This window comes from Amphiprion ocellaris, chromosome 7, assembly GCF_022539595.1.
Source record: "Amphiprion ocellaris isolate individual 3 ecotype Okinawa chromosome 7, ASM2253959v1, whole genome shotgun sequence".
Taxonomy (NCBI): domain Eukaryota; kingdom Metazoa; phylum Chordata; class Actinopteri; family Pomacentridae; genus Amphiprion; species Amphiprion ocellaris.
Genome location: NC_072772.1, coordinates 1,824,562 through 1,840,233, shown reverse-complemented (window position 1 = coordinate 1,840,233; position 15,672 = coordinate 1,824,562). Strand labels below are relative to the sequence as shown.

The 15,672-nt window shown below is 40.1% G+C and overlaps 1 protein-coding gene across 2 annotated transcripts; it reads left to right on the top strand.

The window, feature by feature from the left end:
* Window positions 1-6,004: 6,004 nt before the first annotated feature.
* On the top strand, window positions 6,005-12,987 carry nkapd1 (NKAP domain containing 1). 2 transcript variants are annotated; one of them, XM_023272059.3, is made up of 6 exons: window positions 6,005-6,081; window positions 6,344-6,420; window positions 10,175-10,263; window positions 10,418-10,558; window positions 10,702-10,755; window positions 11,569-12,987. In XM_023272059.3, exons 2-6 carry the CDS (start codon window positions 6,352-6,354, stop codon window positions 12,014-12,016), a joined length of 801 nt encoding a protein of 266 aa, XP_023127827.1. In that variant the 5' UTR covers window positions 6,005-6,081; window positions 6,344-6,351; the 3' UTR covers window positions 12,017-12,987. The 2 variants fall into 2 exon arrangements, with proteins under 2 accessions (XP_023127827.1, XP_054868358.1); XM_055012383.1 differs by lacking the exon at window positions 6,005-6,081 and having other exon boundaries at window positions 6,091-6,420.
* Window positions 12,988-15,672: the final 2,685 nt, after the last annotated feature.

Here is a 15,672-nt window from a genome sequence, read left to right as displayed (position 1 = left end):
ATACAAAGAAATAATTTCGTCGTCCCTTTGGCATCGTAGTTTCTGAAGTGACCACACAGGTGGAGCCAAGGCGGAGTCTGGGTGGAGTCAGGGCGGAGAGTAGGCGGGGAGGTGGGTGGCGGCCTTCCCCCTCTACTCCCCCACCACCCACCACACCTTCCCCCGCCCGACGAGTTCTTCGAGTCTCCACGAGTTCTTCCAGTCTCCGCGGGTTTTCCCGTGTTTCTGGAGTTTCCACCAGGTCAGAGGCAGAACAAGTTCGGCCAGGATGGACTGACTTTTTAAAGCGACTAGAAGGAAGATGACTTGAAGAGGAGGTCTTTAACCACTATCCATAAAATCCATGGAGTCGCTCCAGAGAAATGAAAGGTCAACTTTTATCAACCTCTATCTGGATGTTCAACTTGATATCTTTACTTGGAGATTTTTAGCACCAAAAACCTTTAGTATCACACTTTATTATCATTTATTCAGACTTTAATGGAATCCACCAGCAGATTTAGTTTTTGTTGAGAGACTTTATTCTTGTCCTCATGGGACTGCAGTATTGAAAACTGTTCCTTCTATTTGACCTCATGTTTATTAGTTTTAGTGGAGAAAGTTATTTTAATTGTCCATTAGTCTCTTAAAAACCAAATAATAAATTGGATTAGTCAAGAGGTTTAAATTTCTTACTCTGTCATATTTTAGATATGACAAAAAATGTAAAAATAAAACGTCTTGAGACAATTTCACCTGTAATTGGCATTATGTATAATTTAATAAAATTGTATGTATCTTGTAATGTTGTAATTCAGCCATGTATGTTGGAAAATACATTTTCTTTGTCCATTAATCTGTTGTTTTCTCCAGTAATTCATTTCTTGTTTTGGTTTATAAAATGTCAAACCCAAATATATTCAGTTTACCGTCATAAAAACCAAAAAGATTTACATTCATGATGCAGGAATCAGGCAGTTTCTCACTTTTTATCTTAGTTTAGTCAGAAAGATAGTTGATAATGTGTGAATTGTTGCAGCTTGTGAGCCGTAGAAGGTTTTAATCTTTGGGGCCGAGTGTCAAAAAACATTTAGAAACCAACATCAACAAAGCACTCAACAAAGATTTGAACATCATTAAAGGGAAATCCAAATTTTGCATGACAATGTCTCATTAAAGGACATTTATTTCCAACGTAAATGTGTGATATTCATCCCCTGGAGCTTTCTCTTCACATCATCTTCCACCTGGACTGGTTTGGTCGGGAGCATGTGCAACAAACATTTGAAAAACTGCACTTTAACATCAATGAATGACACTGAAGTTTAATCTCTCCATAAATGAGACTGAGTCTGGATGTGCTGCTCTGTCATTAACTCCGAAGTTTAGGGAAAGTTCAAACAAAAGAGGACAGTTCAGATCAGACTTGAGAATGAGCTTATTCTGAACAAACATCTCAGACTTTCTGAGCTTCAGCACCTCTAGCAAGATATTTTAACAACAAGCAGCTCAAGAGATCCAGAAGTTGCAGAGAGTTAGCTTTAGCTGAGCCAAAGAACATGTGGGATGCTAACCTAGCAAACATTTCAGACTTTTCTCTGTGAATTCTGAGAAATAATTTACTACTTAATGACAGAGCTACACATCTTAACTCAGTGTCATTAAAACAGACTCTAATTCAGTGTCATCCATCCATATTAAAGTGCAGTTACCCAAAATGCTTGTTGCATGAGCTCCAACGAAACCTGTCCAGGTAGAAGGCCACTTTGACAAACAGGAAGTGGATGATTCCAAGCAGATTTATAGAAGGGGGAACCAGACTGTACTAAGTGTGGTCAAGTATAGAGGGGTGTTTTGTGGGTTTTTAAGGCTGATAATGATTATTAGTGAGACATTTGGAGTAGATATTCATTTGCAGTAAATTAAAGTATTTAAAATCTTGGAGTTAAACTTTGAAGAACACAAACTCTAACAGAAAACATTGTTGATATGTTTTTGTTTTGTTTACAGATGTTAAGTTAAAGGAGTTTTATTCATGACGTATAACCAATCAAATCACTCCAGAAGACAGAGCGACCACAGGTAGATAAAGGTTCAGAGCCAAAGTAGTGCCATTTTTAAATGTATTTATTACCGTAAATCAGTAAAAAATGAAATACTGATAATTAGTAAATCAGTCAGCCCACAATTACTACAATTCTACAATGTATGTCTCTTTCCTTTGACTTGTTATTTGTACAATATACGATGTATATGATGGCGTTTTTTCATACCAGAGGCTATACTATGATGTTTTCTAAGACTACTCTGGTTGTTCTGGCTCTGGGCTGCTGCACTCCTCCTCTGTTGTTTTCTGGATTGTACTCAGCTGCATGCCTTCGTCCACCTGGCCTCCGTTGACTCGTTCCGCCTGCCGTCTCTGGAGCTGAAGCTGGATTGGAACAGACCAAAGTACAGTCCAATCACGATGCCAGCTGCCTCTCAAAAGGCTCCTTCATCTGGCAGGTGGCAGCACTTCTTCTGAGGGGAAGCTGAGCTGGCCCAGCAGAACTTTGGAGATGTGTTCCAGTGGTTGGTGGATGTGTGGGGAGATAGAGAGGGACCTTTGAATTGTTCACAAAGGAAAACAGGAAACCCATTGGTAGTTTTAGTTTAGGGTGCTACTGCGGTGTGTTTTTGGGTTTTAAGAGGTGAACAGGAAGAGTTTTTTTTTCGTATTGATTATCTTTTACTTTGTTCCTTGTTGGAATGCCCATCAATGTCAACATGAAGTTCACTTTTAGTTCTGTTTATTTTTATTTTACTAACACCCATTTGTTTTTAACCCCCTCACATGTTGTGTTGTTGTAAACTTACTCTTTCAAATAAATACTCCTCTAACCCTCTGGAAACCAGTGTTTGGACTGTTTTTAGATAAGATAAGATAAAGTTCTTTATTTCTCCCCACTCCAGGGGAAATTTACATTGTTACAGCAGCTTTATTTACAATATATACAAGGGTGGCAAAATTTTTTAACAGAAAAAATAAAAATAAAAATAAAGTTTAAAAGTGCAGAGATGTGCAGTGCAAGAATGTTTTTGTGTTGCTCCTCACCTACTTCAGACAGCCGGGAAATAACGTTTTGTGGACTGAAGGCTATACTATGATGTTTTTAGAGAGACATGCTACAGTATGACATTTTTAGAGCGACATGCTAAACTATGACGTTTTTAGAGCAACATGCTATACTACGATGTTTGTTGACGACATGCTCTACTATGATGTTTTTTGGACGGCATGCTATGCTGATGTTTTTAGAGCGACATGCTCTACTATGACATTTTAAGAGTGACATGCTAAACTATGACCTTTTTTTTGGCAACATGCTATACTATGACGTTTTTTGGACCAAAAGCCCATACTATGACGTTTCTAGAGCGACATGCTATACTATGATATTTGTTGGGCGCCATTCTATACTATAAGCTTTTTTAATTGACATATTACTATGACTTTTTTATTGTTTTTTAGCAACATAAGAATTTAAACAGTTTTAAAAATTACTATACTTCTACTTGTGCAATGAAATATTATTCTATGGCATTTTTTAGACGACATATTATACTCTGTTTTCTAGAATAACATACTATTTTGACAACATACTGCACTATGACATTTTTTGAACCACATATCATACATGACAATTTTAGGCAACATCCTATCATTTTGCGCTTTTTGAACCACATAATAATCTATGGGTTTTTTTTGCCGACATGCTGTACTATGAACTACAGGCCATACTATGGTATTCTTGAAAAGTATACTATACTTTGACATTTTCTGAACTACATCCTATACTATGGCATTATACACAGAGTACTTTGGTTACATGTTGATTTATAATGTAGATTTTTTCTGTTTTATTTTATGATGGGATTACCACAGACCTAACCGTGAACACCATTGACACCCACCTGAGGGAGACGCTGTCTAAGATCTCAAGGCTGCTTGGTCATGGTCTTTCTGGTCCTGCTCCAGAACGCCTTCATCAACTATGTCTTCTTTTGAAGAGGCCCCCAGATGCTGCAATCTCTGACCTTCAGGAGGAACTGCTACTTTCACTCTGTAACGAGACGGCGGTTATTTTAAAGACCCAGCTCCTGGCGGCTTTGAATGAAAGTTTAACATCCATCAAAACAGAACTACAGACAGTTAAATCTGAGCTGTCGGTCAGTATTTCAAACATCAAGTCCAACCCGGCTGCCCCAAAGCACGCTGTGGGTGAAACAGAAACTTCACTCTCCACATTGCTTCATTATTGTAAAGTATAAAGTTTGAGGCATAAAGACTCATTTAGTTATTTCATTCCTGAAATCTTTGACGTAGCAGAACTAAACTTCCATTTTCCTTAATGTACTTCTGATACTAGAACTAAACGTGTCTTCAACACGGATCATCTGGTTTTAATGAATCAGCAGCAACATCACAACAACAAATGAGACAATTTTTAACAAATTAATGAAACTGATGTCATTTAAAACTATCAGTCTGTTTTAGTGTCAAATTAAAGCTGATTACTGACAACTAGAACATTAACGTTACTGTTTTAATCACATTTAAGTTTCCTGAACGTTACATTAACGTCAACCAGCAGCAGTTTTATGAACTTAATGAACCACATTACAGGAACACAACACACTGCAGCTGTTTACATGAAACAACACAAACATCGTTAGCTTAATGCTACGTTAGCTTTAATCAGGCTACGACTGAGCAGCTAGCTCGATTAGCATCGCTAACATTAAAACCAATATTTACTGGATGCTAACTCTCTTCTCTGGTCAACACACAGAAATAAACTCCACCAACATCTGGAGTGCATGGCACACATTATATCTGACACAAAAGCTGCATATAAAGTGGATTAAAAGCGGCACCGATACGAAAATAAACATTAACTTACCGAACTATCAGAGTCCTTTCAGTGTCTGCTGGCAGAATCAGCCGAAGGCAGAAAACTGGTTAAAACAAGCCAACAGGCAGGAAAACTGTCTGTGGAAAATGTTCTGCTGCTGCATAGATAAATAAATAAATAAACCAACAGTTATTGTATCAGAATTAATCCAAAGGAGGAGAGCAGAATCTCTGCTGCTTCCTCCATAGAACCTGTCAATCATTCCAGACCGGACTGTCAATTAAGTAGTCCCGCCCCCTGGCTCCGCAAAACTTTAATGCTCTACATAAAATTTAATATTGATTTATTTTAAGATCGGCCACCTCATTTCGACCATGAAAACTAACGAAAAAAAATTATATACAGTCTATGCACCGTACTCTGTTTGGCTTCACACTTGCTGATGACCACTTTCGGTCTCAGAAAATGAAAAAACGGACCTTTTTTTCGTTTCTGTCTCTTACTGATTTTACTTTTTTGTTATTCTAAATATAAAATGAAAATCAAAGCATTTTTAAAATTTAGTATATCCCTTTTTGATCATGAAAAGGAAAAAGGCCTTGTATTTCAATTTTAATTTTTGTATTTTAAAATGAAAATCAAATAACCACTGTTTTTTGTTTTTCAACACCCCTTTCAGAACGGAAAATCCAATTGCCAAAATATACACAGATTACGGACCCCTTTCTCTTGTTTTTTCTTGCAACATCTCGTGTTCTGGTCTGACATTGTTCAGCCTGTCAAGTACAGGAAAAAAACCTGAATGTTATAGTTTTAGTTTGTTGCTGCAGCTAACATGGTGACAGACAACTATGAGCAATTTGAGTCAATGTTGCTATTAAATACTGCTAAATTATTATTAGTTTCTCAAAATAATGCCTTATTTTTGTCATAATAACATTTAGAGCTATTAAACATTTTAACAGATTAGACTTTAAGAACAACTATGTACCAGTTAGCAAATTTTAAGTCGTTTGTTGAAGTGTTGAATAATACTAACATTCATAGCAGCTACCATGATGATTGACGGGCCGTTGGACCAATCACGGCTCAGTTTTTCCAAACATTTCGTGACATATATTGTGCGACGACGTTACGTAGAGCGGAAGTATTGGCTGGAAACTGCGGGCGGTTTTCGTTCTTCTTGAATGCTACTCGTTTCTGAAAGGTACAGTTTGTACATCTTTACGAAATGATAGTAAACGTGTAGTCGTGCAGCTAGTGTTTTTTGTCGTTGTTTTGACAAACAGCAAGGCGTAGACGGTAAACGGGTTGAGTGTTGTTGTTAGCTGTCGAGCTAAGCGAACAGGCGATGCTCAGTATGTAGTCTTCTGAAGATAATCCGGTGTTCGTGCACTTGTCACCTTGATGTTTTGCTTTGCCAAGCAACGAATTGTTTTGTGTGTTTACTTACACGTGTCACACGTCAGGAGTCGTCATGTCAAAGCAGCCGATGGGGAAGACGTTGCTGAGGAATGTAATCCGCCACACAGATGCCCACAATAAGGTGCGTTTGAGTTAAGATAAGATAGTCCTTTATTACTCCCCAGGTCAGGGGAAATTTCCAGTCTTACAGCAGCAGAAATCTTTCAGAGCAGCACTAACCATATGTACAGTAAAGATAATAATTATAATAACAATAATATGTACAATATAGACAAGAATTAAGAATGAAAAATGAATAAATGCAGTATTACTACACTATAAGTGACATCAGCATAAAGTGGCTTGTGGAATACATGTAATTGTAAAAGTGCAGAAAATGCCAGCAGTGCAAGGAGTTGTGCAGATTTTACCATGATTCAAGATGATATGATATGAGTCCAGTTTATGTTAACATCAGCCATTGATGCTGATGTTGTACAGTCTTACAACAGATTTAATGTGTTTAATTTGTGTTTAATGTGTGTTTACCAGAGTTTAATGTGTTTGTGGGAAACCTACTTAGCCAGTTTAATAGGTACACAGAGCCAAAGTTCATTAGAGGTAAAAAGTAGCTGTTCTTAGCATCTGCTCAAATTTTATTTAAACAGGGTTTCTGCAGGGCATTAAAAAGTATCAATAGTCATTAAATTGATTTTGTGAAAATTAAAGCCTTAAATGGCAGTAAAAATCATTAAATTTGATTCTCAGAGGCATTAAAAATTCTTTCTGCATTTTAAAAAAAAAAAAATTGATAATAATGATATAATAATATGTAATTATAGACTGCGATTCGTCAGATATGTGCATCTGCGTAAACATGCCGAAGCATTGTGATAATTGTTCCGGCTGGTCGGGTACAATTGCCAAAAACTGCATGATTGGAAAGTGGCCAGCAGGCTGGACCAAGTGGAGGAGAGCTGGGAAATGGGGAAATGCAAATTCCAGTAAAAATGGCCAGAAAACATGGAATTCAGAGAATGACTGCAGCCTGTTGGTGGTCAGGGGTGGTTTCCAGATTCAGAAATTGTGAAATGTAGGGACAGTTTTCATATAAAAATCATCTTTTACAAAAAACCAAACCCATGTAATTTGTTGAGTTCATGGTCGTGGCATTAAAATTTTTATAGTCTAGCATTAAAAATGGCATTAAAAAGCATTAAATTTGACTGGCTGATTTCTGCAGAAACCCTGTTAAAGGTAATTGTTGCTGTACTTTCTGCAATTATTTTTATTTTGTACTACTTTATACATACTCTCCACGACATTCAGATAAAAATATCACTCTTTTGTTGCGCTTTATGTATCTGACATCAGTTTTGCAAAACGTCAAAGTGAGAAAAACGAAGGCACGACTAAAAAAAACCTCACAGCATTTTAACATTTATATCCTTTGCCTGTCCAGCAATAAAACTAACAAGAAAGACAAAGTATGTTTTTGTAGGTTCTCAACCATCCAGTTCTTGGTAATCCTTGGAGCTTCAGTAGAAAGCAGCTGGACTTCTCTTTTAGGTTCTTGAACGTTTCACATCTCTTTGAATGAGAGGCGAAATGTCTTCAGGAGCCTGAAAGACAAAGTCTAGCTTTTTTTTTTTTTTTAACTGAAGCTCCAAGGATTGAGATGGAAAGAGAGCTGTCCATGAAGCCTAGTCTGTTCATGGTTCAACAGTCTTCAGAAAATCACACAAATAAGTGAAACCACTTGTTGCGAAGGATCACAGCTGTGCAGGGTCTCAAAACTATTCAACAGGCTAATGCAACAGTTCATTCCCCACCAGCTTGTTACAATTTATTTTTGCATTTGTTCACATCAATGCTTAATAACACAACATTAAAACCACCTGCCCAATATTGTGTGGGTCTCCCATCAAAACTACTTGGACTTGAGGTACAGATTCCATAAGACTTCTGAAGGTGTCGTAGGGTATATCAGACACTAATGCATTGTGCGATGAGGCCTCCTCGGGTTAGACTTTGATTTTTCAAGTACATGCCATAGATACTCGATCAGACTGAGATCTGGGAAATTTGGAGGTTAAGCCAACAGCTTGAGCTCTTTGTCATGTTCCTCAAACCATTCCTGACCTTTCTATAATGTAGTAGGGTGTATTACTCTAATGAAAGAGACCACTGCCATCACGGAATACTGTTGTCTTGAAAGGATCTATGTCTGCAACAATATTCAGGTAGCTAGTACATGTCAGAGTAACAATGAATGCCAGGAGCCAAGGTTTCCCAGTAAAATATTGCCTGAAGCATCACACTGCCTCTGCCAGCTTGACTGCTTCCCATAGCGCATCATGTTGCTCATGATAATTTCTGCCCCAGGTAAACCACACACCAGGTTATCCCTGTGATGTAAAACAAAATGGGATTCATCAGACCAGGCCACCTGATTCCATTGCTCCATGGTGCAATTTTTTATACTCACCAGCTGCTTGCAGCAGTAGACAAGGGTCAGAGTGAGCATTCTGGCACTGCGTGTTCTGACGCCTTTTTATCACAGCCAGCATTAAGGTTTTCAGCAGTTTGTTTTTCTGTGGGTTTGGACCACAGTGGCCAGCATTCACTCCCAATACACTTCAGTAAGCCTCAAGTACCCATGACTCTTTCACCTTTTCACTGGTTGTCCCTCCTTGGACCACTTTTCTTTGGTGATGGCTGCTGTTTACCACGAACACCCCACAGCACCTGCCATTTGGAGATGCTGTGACTAAGCCATCAAAATTTGGTCCTCGTCATTGTCGCTCTAATCCTTATGCTGCCCAGTTTTCCTGCTTCCAACACATCACTTTCAAGAACTTCATTTGCTGCCTAAAGTATCCCACCCTTTGACAGTTGCCATAGCAACAGGATAATCAATGTTATTCACTTCACCTGTCAGTCGCTTTGATGTTGTGGTTGAGCACCATATGTCTGATACAGAGACTGAGAAGTCCTGAACTAACATTTTAACTTGCTGAATGATGATAATTTGTGGACTTCAGGGATTCTATAACTGATCACTCATAGTAGCCATTCAACATAATGAATACTTTAATTCTTGACCCTTTGAATACATTTTCAAGCGTATTTTTACACACTTGCATTTCCACTTTTACTAAAGTTTCAGTGTAAATCTTTCACCACTGAAACTAATGTAGTCTGATGCAGGTGTTCTGTTATAAATCCCATCTTTATGAATGTACTTTGCTGCATTTTTGTTAGAAAATGCTTTAAAGAGGTGTTGCTTTAATTTTACAGTCATTTTTTAAGACTGCAGTTTGTGGTGCTGTTGAGTTATATTGTGTTTGTGATATTGCCTAAATAAACTCACAAGTATCAAAAGGCTTAAAATGATATCTCAGCTTGCTTGTTGTTTGGTTTACTTCTTATTCTAATACTCTGAAAGCTGGAACTAGTTAACAGTGGACGTTTTATTTAACAAGTTACTGAAATGATAAAACAGCTACCTATTTTCAGTCCTTTGATTAAAAAGGAACTGTTTTAGCTCTATTAAGTTGCACACATCACAGAAATGAACATGGTGTGTTGTTTTCATAGATGAAGGCTCAAAAAAGTTTTGTCCCCTGAGATGCGCTTGGATATTTTTGAATTTTTTTTCCGAATAAATTGATCAAGGACCAGGCTCTGGCACCAGATATCACTGAGCTAGGATAGAAATGTAGGTTGTTTATAGTGATACTTGGCAGCCACACGCATGTTCACACACCAGGTTGTTTTTTTTAATTTCCCACGAGAAAAAGGATGTATGTAATGTCTGTAAATATTTGAATCCTGTGCACATCAATGCATGTGAGGGTAGTTTTTATGCATATATTGTTGTTGACCCACTGCAGATCCAGGAAGAGATGGAGATGTGGAAAATGCGAGACTGGGAGATCCAAATGTCCCACCACAAACATTTGTCAGATGCAGAGTGTGTGAGGTAGGAGCCGTGAATGCCCCAGTTTAATTTGAGCCACCTAAATACAAGAGACACCAATACTCATTTGAGACCGTGTTTCATAATGAAGCTCTCAGTTTAGGGAGCTGTTACGGCATATTGGCTTGCTGATTTATTGATAATGATTTTGTTCCAGAGGACGTATGCACTGCGATCGAGTGTCAGATCAACATAAAGACTTCAGTCGCAGCAGAGAGCGAGTTTCAGAACATGATGACAGAGAGGCTCGATACTGGACGCGCAAACTGTATGACTTCGAGGCCAATGATCCTGACAGGTACAGTACTGGAAATGAAATTAGCTCTGTATTGTATTTATTTATCTATTAATGACAATACACATTCACTCATGCTGTTGTATAAAGCAGGTGAGTTAGTTAAGGCAGACAAATTTGCAGCATCTCATGTGTTTACATCACAGATGGGGACACAGCGGCTTTAAGGAGCTTTATCCTGAAGAGTTCAAAAGTGATGGGTAAGCAAAAATGCAGCACTGCACTGAACAAGCTTAAAATTGAGCTACATATGCAACCAAGATTTTAAAGGGCACACCAGCAATTTACTACTATTCTTCCACAAAACTGGTAGTCATGCAAGATGAAATAAAAAAAGTTGATATGCAGAGAAGTCGGGATATCTTGACTTTTAGTCCCTAGTGTGAACCCAAAAAAGCCAGATCCTACCATTTGCATATTAAAGTTTGATGAGTTTCCTGTGCCACAGCCACATATGTCAAAGTTACTGTAATTCTGCGTTTTTAACTAAACAGTATACACATCAACTTCTAGCTAGTTCTTTATAAGTTTGTATCTGACTTTGTACTTTGTCAAATGAAAAATACAAAACAACGTTGAATGCAGAGAGTTGTTCAGTGTAATTAAACCCACATGTGATGGATCACAGGTTATATTGTAAATACATAATATTGTAATCTTCTAACTACCAACATTATAAGCATCTTGCTGACATGAGCACCTTCAAGTCATTAACATGGGAGTCTTTTTCACCTTTGCCATCCATCCCACATGACGTAAATGTGACATTAGATTCTTTCAGCTGCTTTTTCTGTTGCAAAAACAGAGATCTCCAATCAAAATGCTGAAATAACCCTTGTTTTCATTCCCCATTGAAAACTTCTCCAGAGCCTTAGAAGAGATGCTTGCTTTTCATTAGATTGATCTCACTGTGTAGCACTGGTGAATTGCTCCTATAAGACATCATTTCAAACCTAAAAACATACTAGTGTTGTGTTTTGCCTACAGTTATTTTGTTCTTTGCTTTCCTTTAGTGAGGAAACCACAAAGAAGGTTAGTCGTCACAAGATTAAAAAGTCCAAGTCTGACACAGAAGCATCCTTATCAAAACGATCCAAAAAATCCTCCCACAAGAAGAAAAAGAAAAAGAGGAAGAAAGGTGCGGAAGAAAAACGTAAGAGAGTGGAGTCGTCGAGCAGCGACTGCAGCACTGATGACAGCGACACCACCAAAGACAAGCAGAGGAGAAAAAGGACTAAAAGTCGACATAAGAACAAGAAAAGTGCAAAAAGCAGAGGGAGAGATGAGGAGAGTGGCTCGGGAGACAGTAATGACGAGGTTAAAAGGGAGAGGCGGACTCACAAAAAACGAAAGCAGGACTCCCACAAAGACTCAGACTCAGGGCCGAACTCAAAAAAGAAGAGGAGGAAAAACTGGAGAGCAGCAGGAGAGGAGAGCTCAGATGATAGTTCTGCAGACTGAGATACACGGACATGAACAGGCACACAGCTCAGGTAACAACCAGGAAAACCACTGCAGAGTCCTTTGTTCATCTTAACTGCACAGAGGGCTTTTCACTGCAGGGCTGTTCTGTATTGTACTTTGTTTGACATCAACAAACCTGTGCTGTCGGTCCTCTCCGTGGGCGCTCTGCGTAGCAATAACTCATCACCTCTGCAGTGGCTTGAAGCACACGGTACTGCAGGCAGCATGAAGAGGGATGGTGGGGTATCCTCCACCTGCCTCATCAGAAAATCCTGTGGGCTGCAGGCTCGGTGATTGATCATTGATTCTTTCCTCAGTTGGCCTGCTTCATGTGGAAATCTGTCCTGAAATGACCACTGTTTGTTTTTTTACCTAATTTAAGAGAAAAAGAATCAAATTATGCAACTTTCCTCATTAATTGTGATACATTGGGAATTTGCTTTTAACATTGGTAAGCAGGATATTGTAATAGGTGAAAAATAAACATGTATTTTGCATTATGTATTTTTCATATTTAAAATGGTGGAATATGCATTTTTCAAGGATAACTGTGGTGATATTCAGTATCTATTTAGTTGGCAAAATTTCCCATTAAATGACCAAAACTGACAATGATGTTATCCAACTAACAAGTGTTGTCTGTGGAGCTGATGGTACTGTATAGTGGGGTATAGTATAACAAGCAATTTAACACAATTACAGTATTTAGAATATTGTGAGAGACTGCTGCTTTTTTCTTGAAGCAATGATGAGCTTTAAGAAAACATTTTTCACTTGTCGCTTTTCACTTTTTTAGTAAACAGTTAGCCTCCCTCACTACCTCAATGATTTTCACTCAGTTGGGCCACACAATAGCCGAGTGGTGAGGATGCATAGCACGTGGGCACGAATGAAATAACTTCCATATAGCCCTTTATTTTCCGCTGCCATAGAGCTTCACTGTTATAATAAAACTATTCCAAGACTCATCAGTGAGCTGCACTGTGATGTCTTCCTTCATTACAATGAACACTGGCACTGCAGTTGTCTTTGAATCAATCCCTTATGCACCCTTTTTGCTGTTTTGCATATCACTAGAACACCACAAATGTGTATTAATCCAGAGCTGAAAATAGCTTCCAGTAAATACACGATGTTAAGTCCTGTTTTAGCAGCATTTGCTCAAACGATATTGCTCAGTTCTTAACAGAAATAGACTTTAAATAATGAAATGGTATCTTGGACAATCTTTTAGAAGAGTTAGTATTGTCTTTTTATGGGATTTTTTTTGTCTGCATTTATTCTCATTGTTTAACTCCACAAAAGAGGTGTCAACATTATATGAGACTGATGCATATTTTAGTCTTGCAGCCAAATATTTTAATATTTAGTGCATGTGTGTGACCATCACCGGCCCTCCCTGAAAGCTAAGCAGATATTCTTTATTTAGAATTCCCTATTATGAGCCAGGGAGGGCGGTGCTACACCTCAGTGATGTGCAGGGAAACAAAGACTGGACAGGACGAACAGGACGGACAGGGATAGAAACTAACAGGCGGTGCTATTACAATTAAAGATTGTGAGGTGGTGTGTTATTCCCAACTACTAACTGCCCATCAATAAAACTGAAAAAAAAAACACAAAAGAAAAAGAGATTCAATAAATAAATAATTAAACAAATGGTACTGAGCACCATAATTGTGGATGTCTTGATAGTATAGAATAGAATAAAATAGGCCGGAAGAGGATACTAGTGAAAGAGAGAATGAGTTTAGGGTAGAGACTCTGGAGAGATTCTCAGCACATTCTGGTGGGTCCCATCATTCACTGACAATGGGACTCGACAGTAGCTGGCGAGACCTGATCAAACATGCAAGTGTGAAGGACCCTGAAGCCCAGAACAGCAATCACGGCAAGGCAGGGCCAAGCCAACAGGGCAACCCTCCCCCCGGGCCGTAGGAGCCACAGGGCGGGGCCCCCAGAGAGCCACCGGGGCCCCCAGAGAGCCACCGGGGCCACCGTGAGCCACACAAACCCAGAGAACAAGAGGGAGCAGCTACCGACACCCCCAGCGTGCCAAGACCGACCCAGGCGGCCCAAGGACCCACCTGCCACCCAAACCCCCACCCCGCCCACCCCGGCCCCCACCAAACCCCCCACCCCCGAGGGGGCCAGTGGCCCCATGCAGCCAGGAAGCCAGACACAGGGGCCGAGCGGCCCACCGAAGGGATGGCAACCAGCCCAGCACAAAGCAGGCCGCCACCGGGAGCCGGCCAGAGGAAATCGAAGCCAGGCCCCGATGCGAGTCCAGAGGGTAAAAATGGACAGTGTGGTGGGGCCCGGCGATGCCGACAGGGAGGCACCCCGCATACCCCCCGCACCAGGCCCCAGGCGAGCGCAGTACACCCAGGGCCCCCACTCCCCGCAATGCGTCCTGACAACCCACCAGGACAGAGCCACCACATGCCACAGCCACAGCGCCCACCAGGACGGCCAATCCAGCCTCCGCAGCCCACCAAGAGCCATCGCACCAGCCCGGACCCGTTGGGCACGCAGGAGAACCCTCCCAGGCCACAGGCCCCAGGTCCCGGGGACCCCCCAGCCACAGCAACACGGATGATGGTCCACCCCTGCCACCCCATAGCCATAAGGACGCCGAGTCCCACCAGTGAGGCCATAGCAGTGAAACCCCCCCGTTACCCCCTATTAATGTCTCCCGATCCCAGACTGGAGACATTATCCCTGCACCGTGGTAGTGTAACCCTGAGTGTCATGTGGTGCATTAAAAGTGGGGAGGCTGGGAGAGGCATCCAGGGGGAAGGCCAGAGGACCACAGAGGATTTTATGGGATTTCTTGACAATAACCCAACTCTTGGAACCTTTTATCCTTTAACAGAAATGGTTATGGACGTTAAATCATGATTCTTTCATTAGATTCCCACATATGCACTAGCATAAGTGTTATCACAACTACAGTTTTCACTGACCTGTTTGGACAACGTTCTCATGTTTGCAGCTAAAAACTGAAATGTAACAAGATGGCAGTGTACATCTAGATAAGAGTTAATTAGTCATACTTTAATACGTTGAAATAGCCTCCAGCATAAGAAAATTACATTTCTGATTAGAAGCCTTGTGATTCTTTTGTCAAGTTGTTTGTCAGAAAAGAAACAAAGCACAGCTTCCTCTGTGTTGTCCATCACATATCAAAGATCCCGCTACAGTCCTGAACACGCAGTATTCTTTATGATGCACAAGATAGACCTTAATAAGCTGCTGTTCATGATCAAAGTGAATAAATTTAGTGAGTCGTGGAAGTGCTCTTTGACTGCTATCCTATTCTAGTCTATACTCCTGAAAAGCTGCAGATAGCTGTCCTCCGTAACGTCTTATTCTTGTCTGAGAAATACACATTTTAAACACCCCTATTCTAAACATTAACATCTGTGCAAACCTGGTAACAAGGACTAAGCCTGTGCCATCTGGATATTTTTAGATAATCTGATGCCAAAGGAAGTGTTGGTAAATCACTTCTAAAGTGTGTGTACTGGAAAAGCCCGAAGCACTTCACTAAGTCTGTGTCAATAGGCTAAGTGTTCTCTCTAAGCAGCGGAGAGTGAGCTGTGTTCAGCTTGGCTGCAACTGCCTGAATCCTGGAAATGGAAAAAAGCAAA

Excerpts from the sequence above, each read along its gene's own strand:
- nkapd1 (XM_023272059.3), top strand. The coding sequence starts at position 6,352 with ATGTCAAAGCAGCCGATGGGGAAGACGTTGCTGAGGAATGTAATCCGC. Across the intron at positions 10,264-10,417 it reads TCAGATGCAGAGTGTGTGAG|AGGACGTATGCACTGCGATC; the intron begins GTAGGAGCCGTG and ends ATTTTGTTCCAG. Across the intron at positions 10,756-11,568 it reads GAAGAGTTCAAAAGTGATGG|TGAGGAAACCACAAAGAAGG; the intron begins GTAAGCAAAAAT and ends GCTTTCCTTTAG.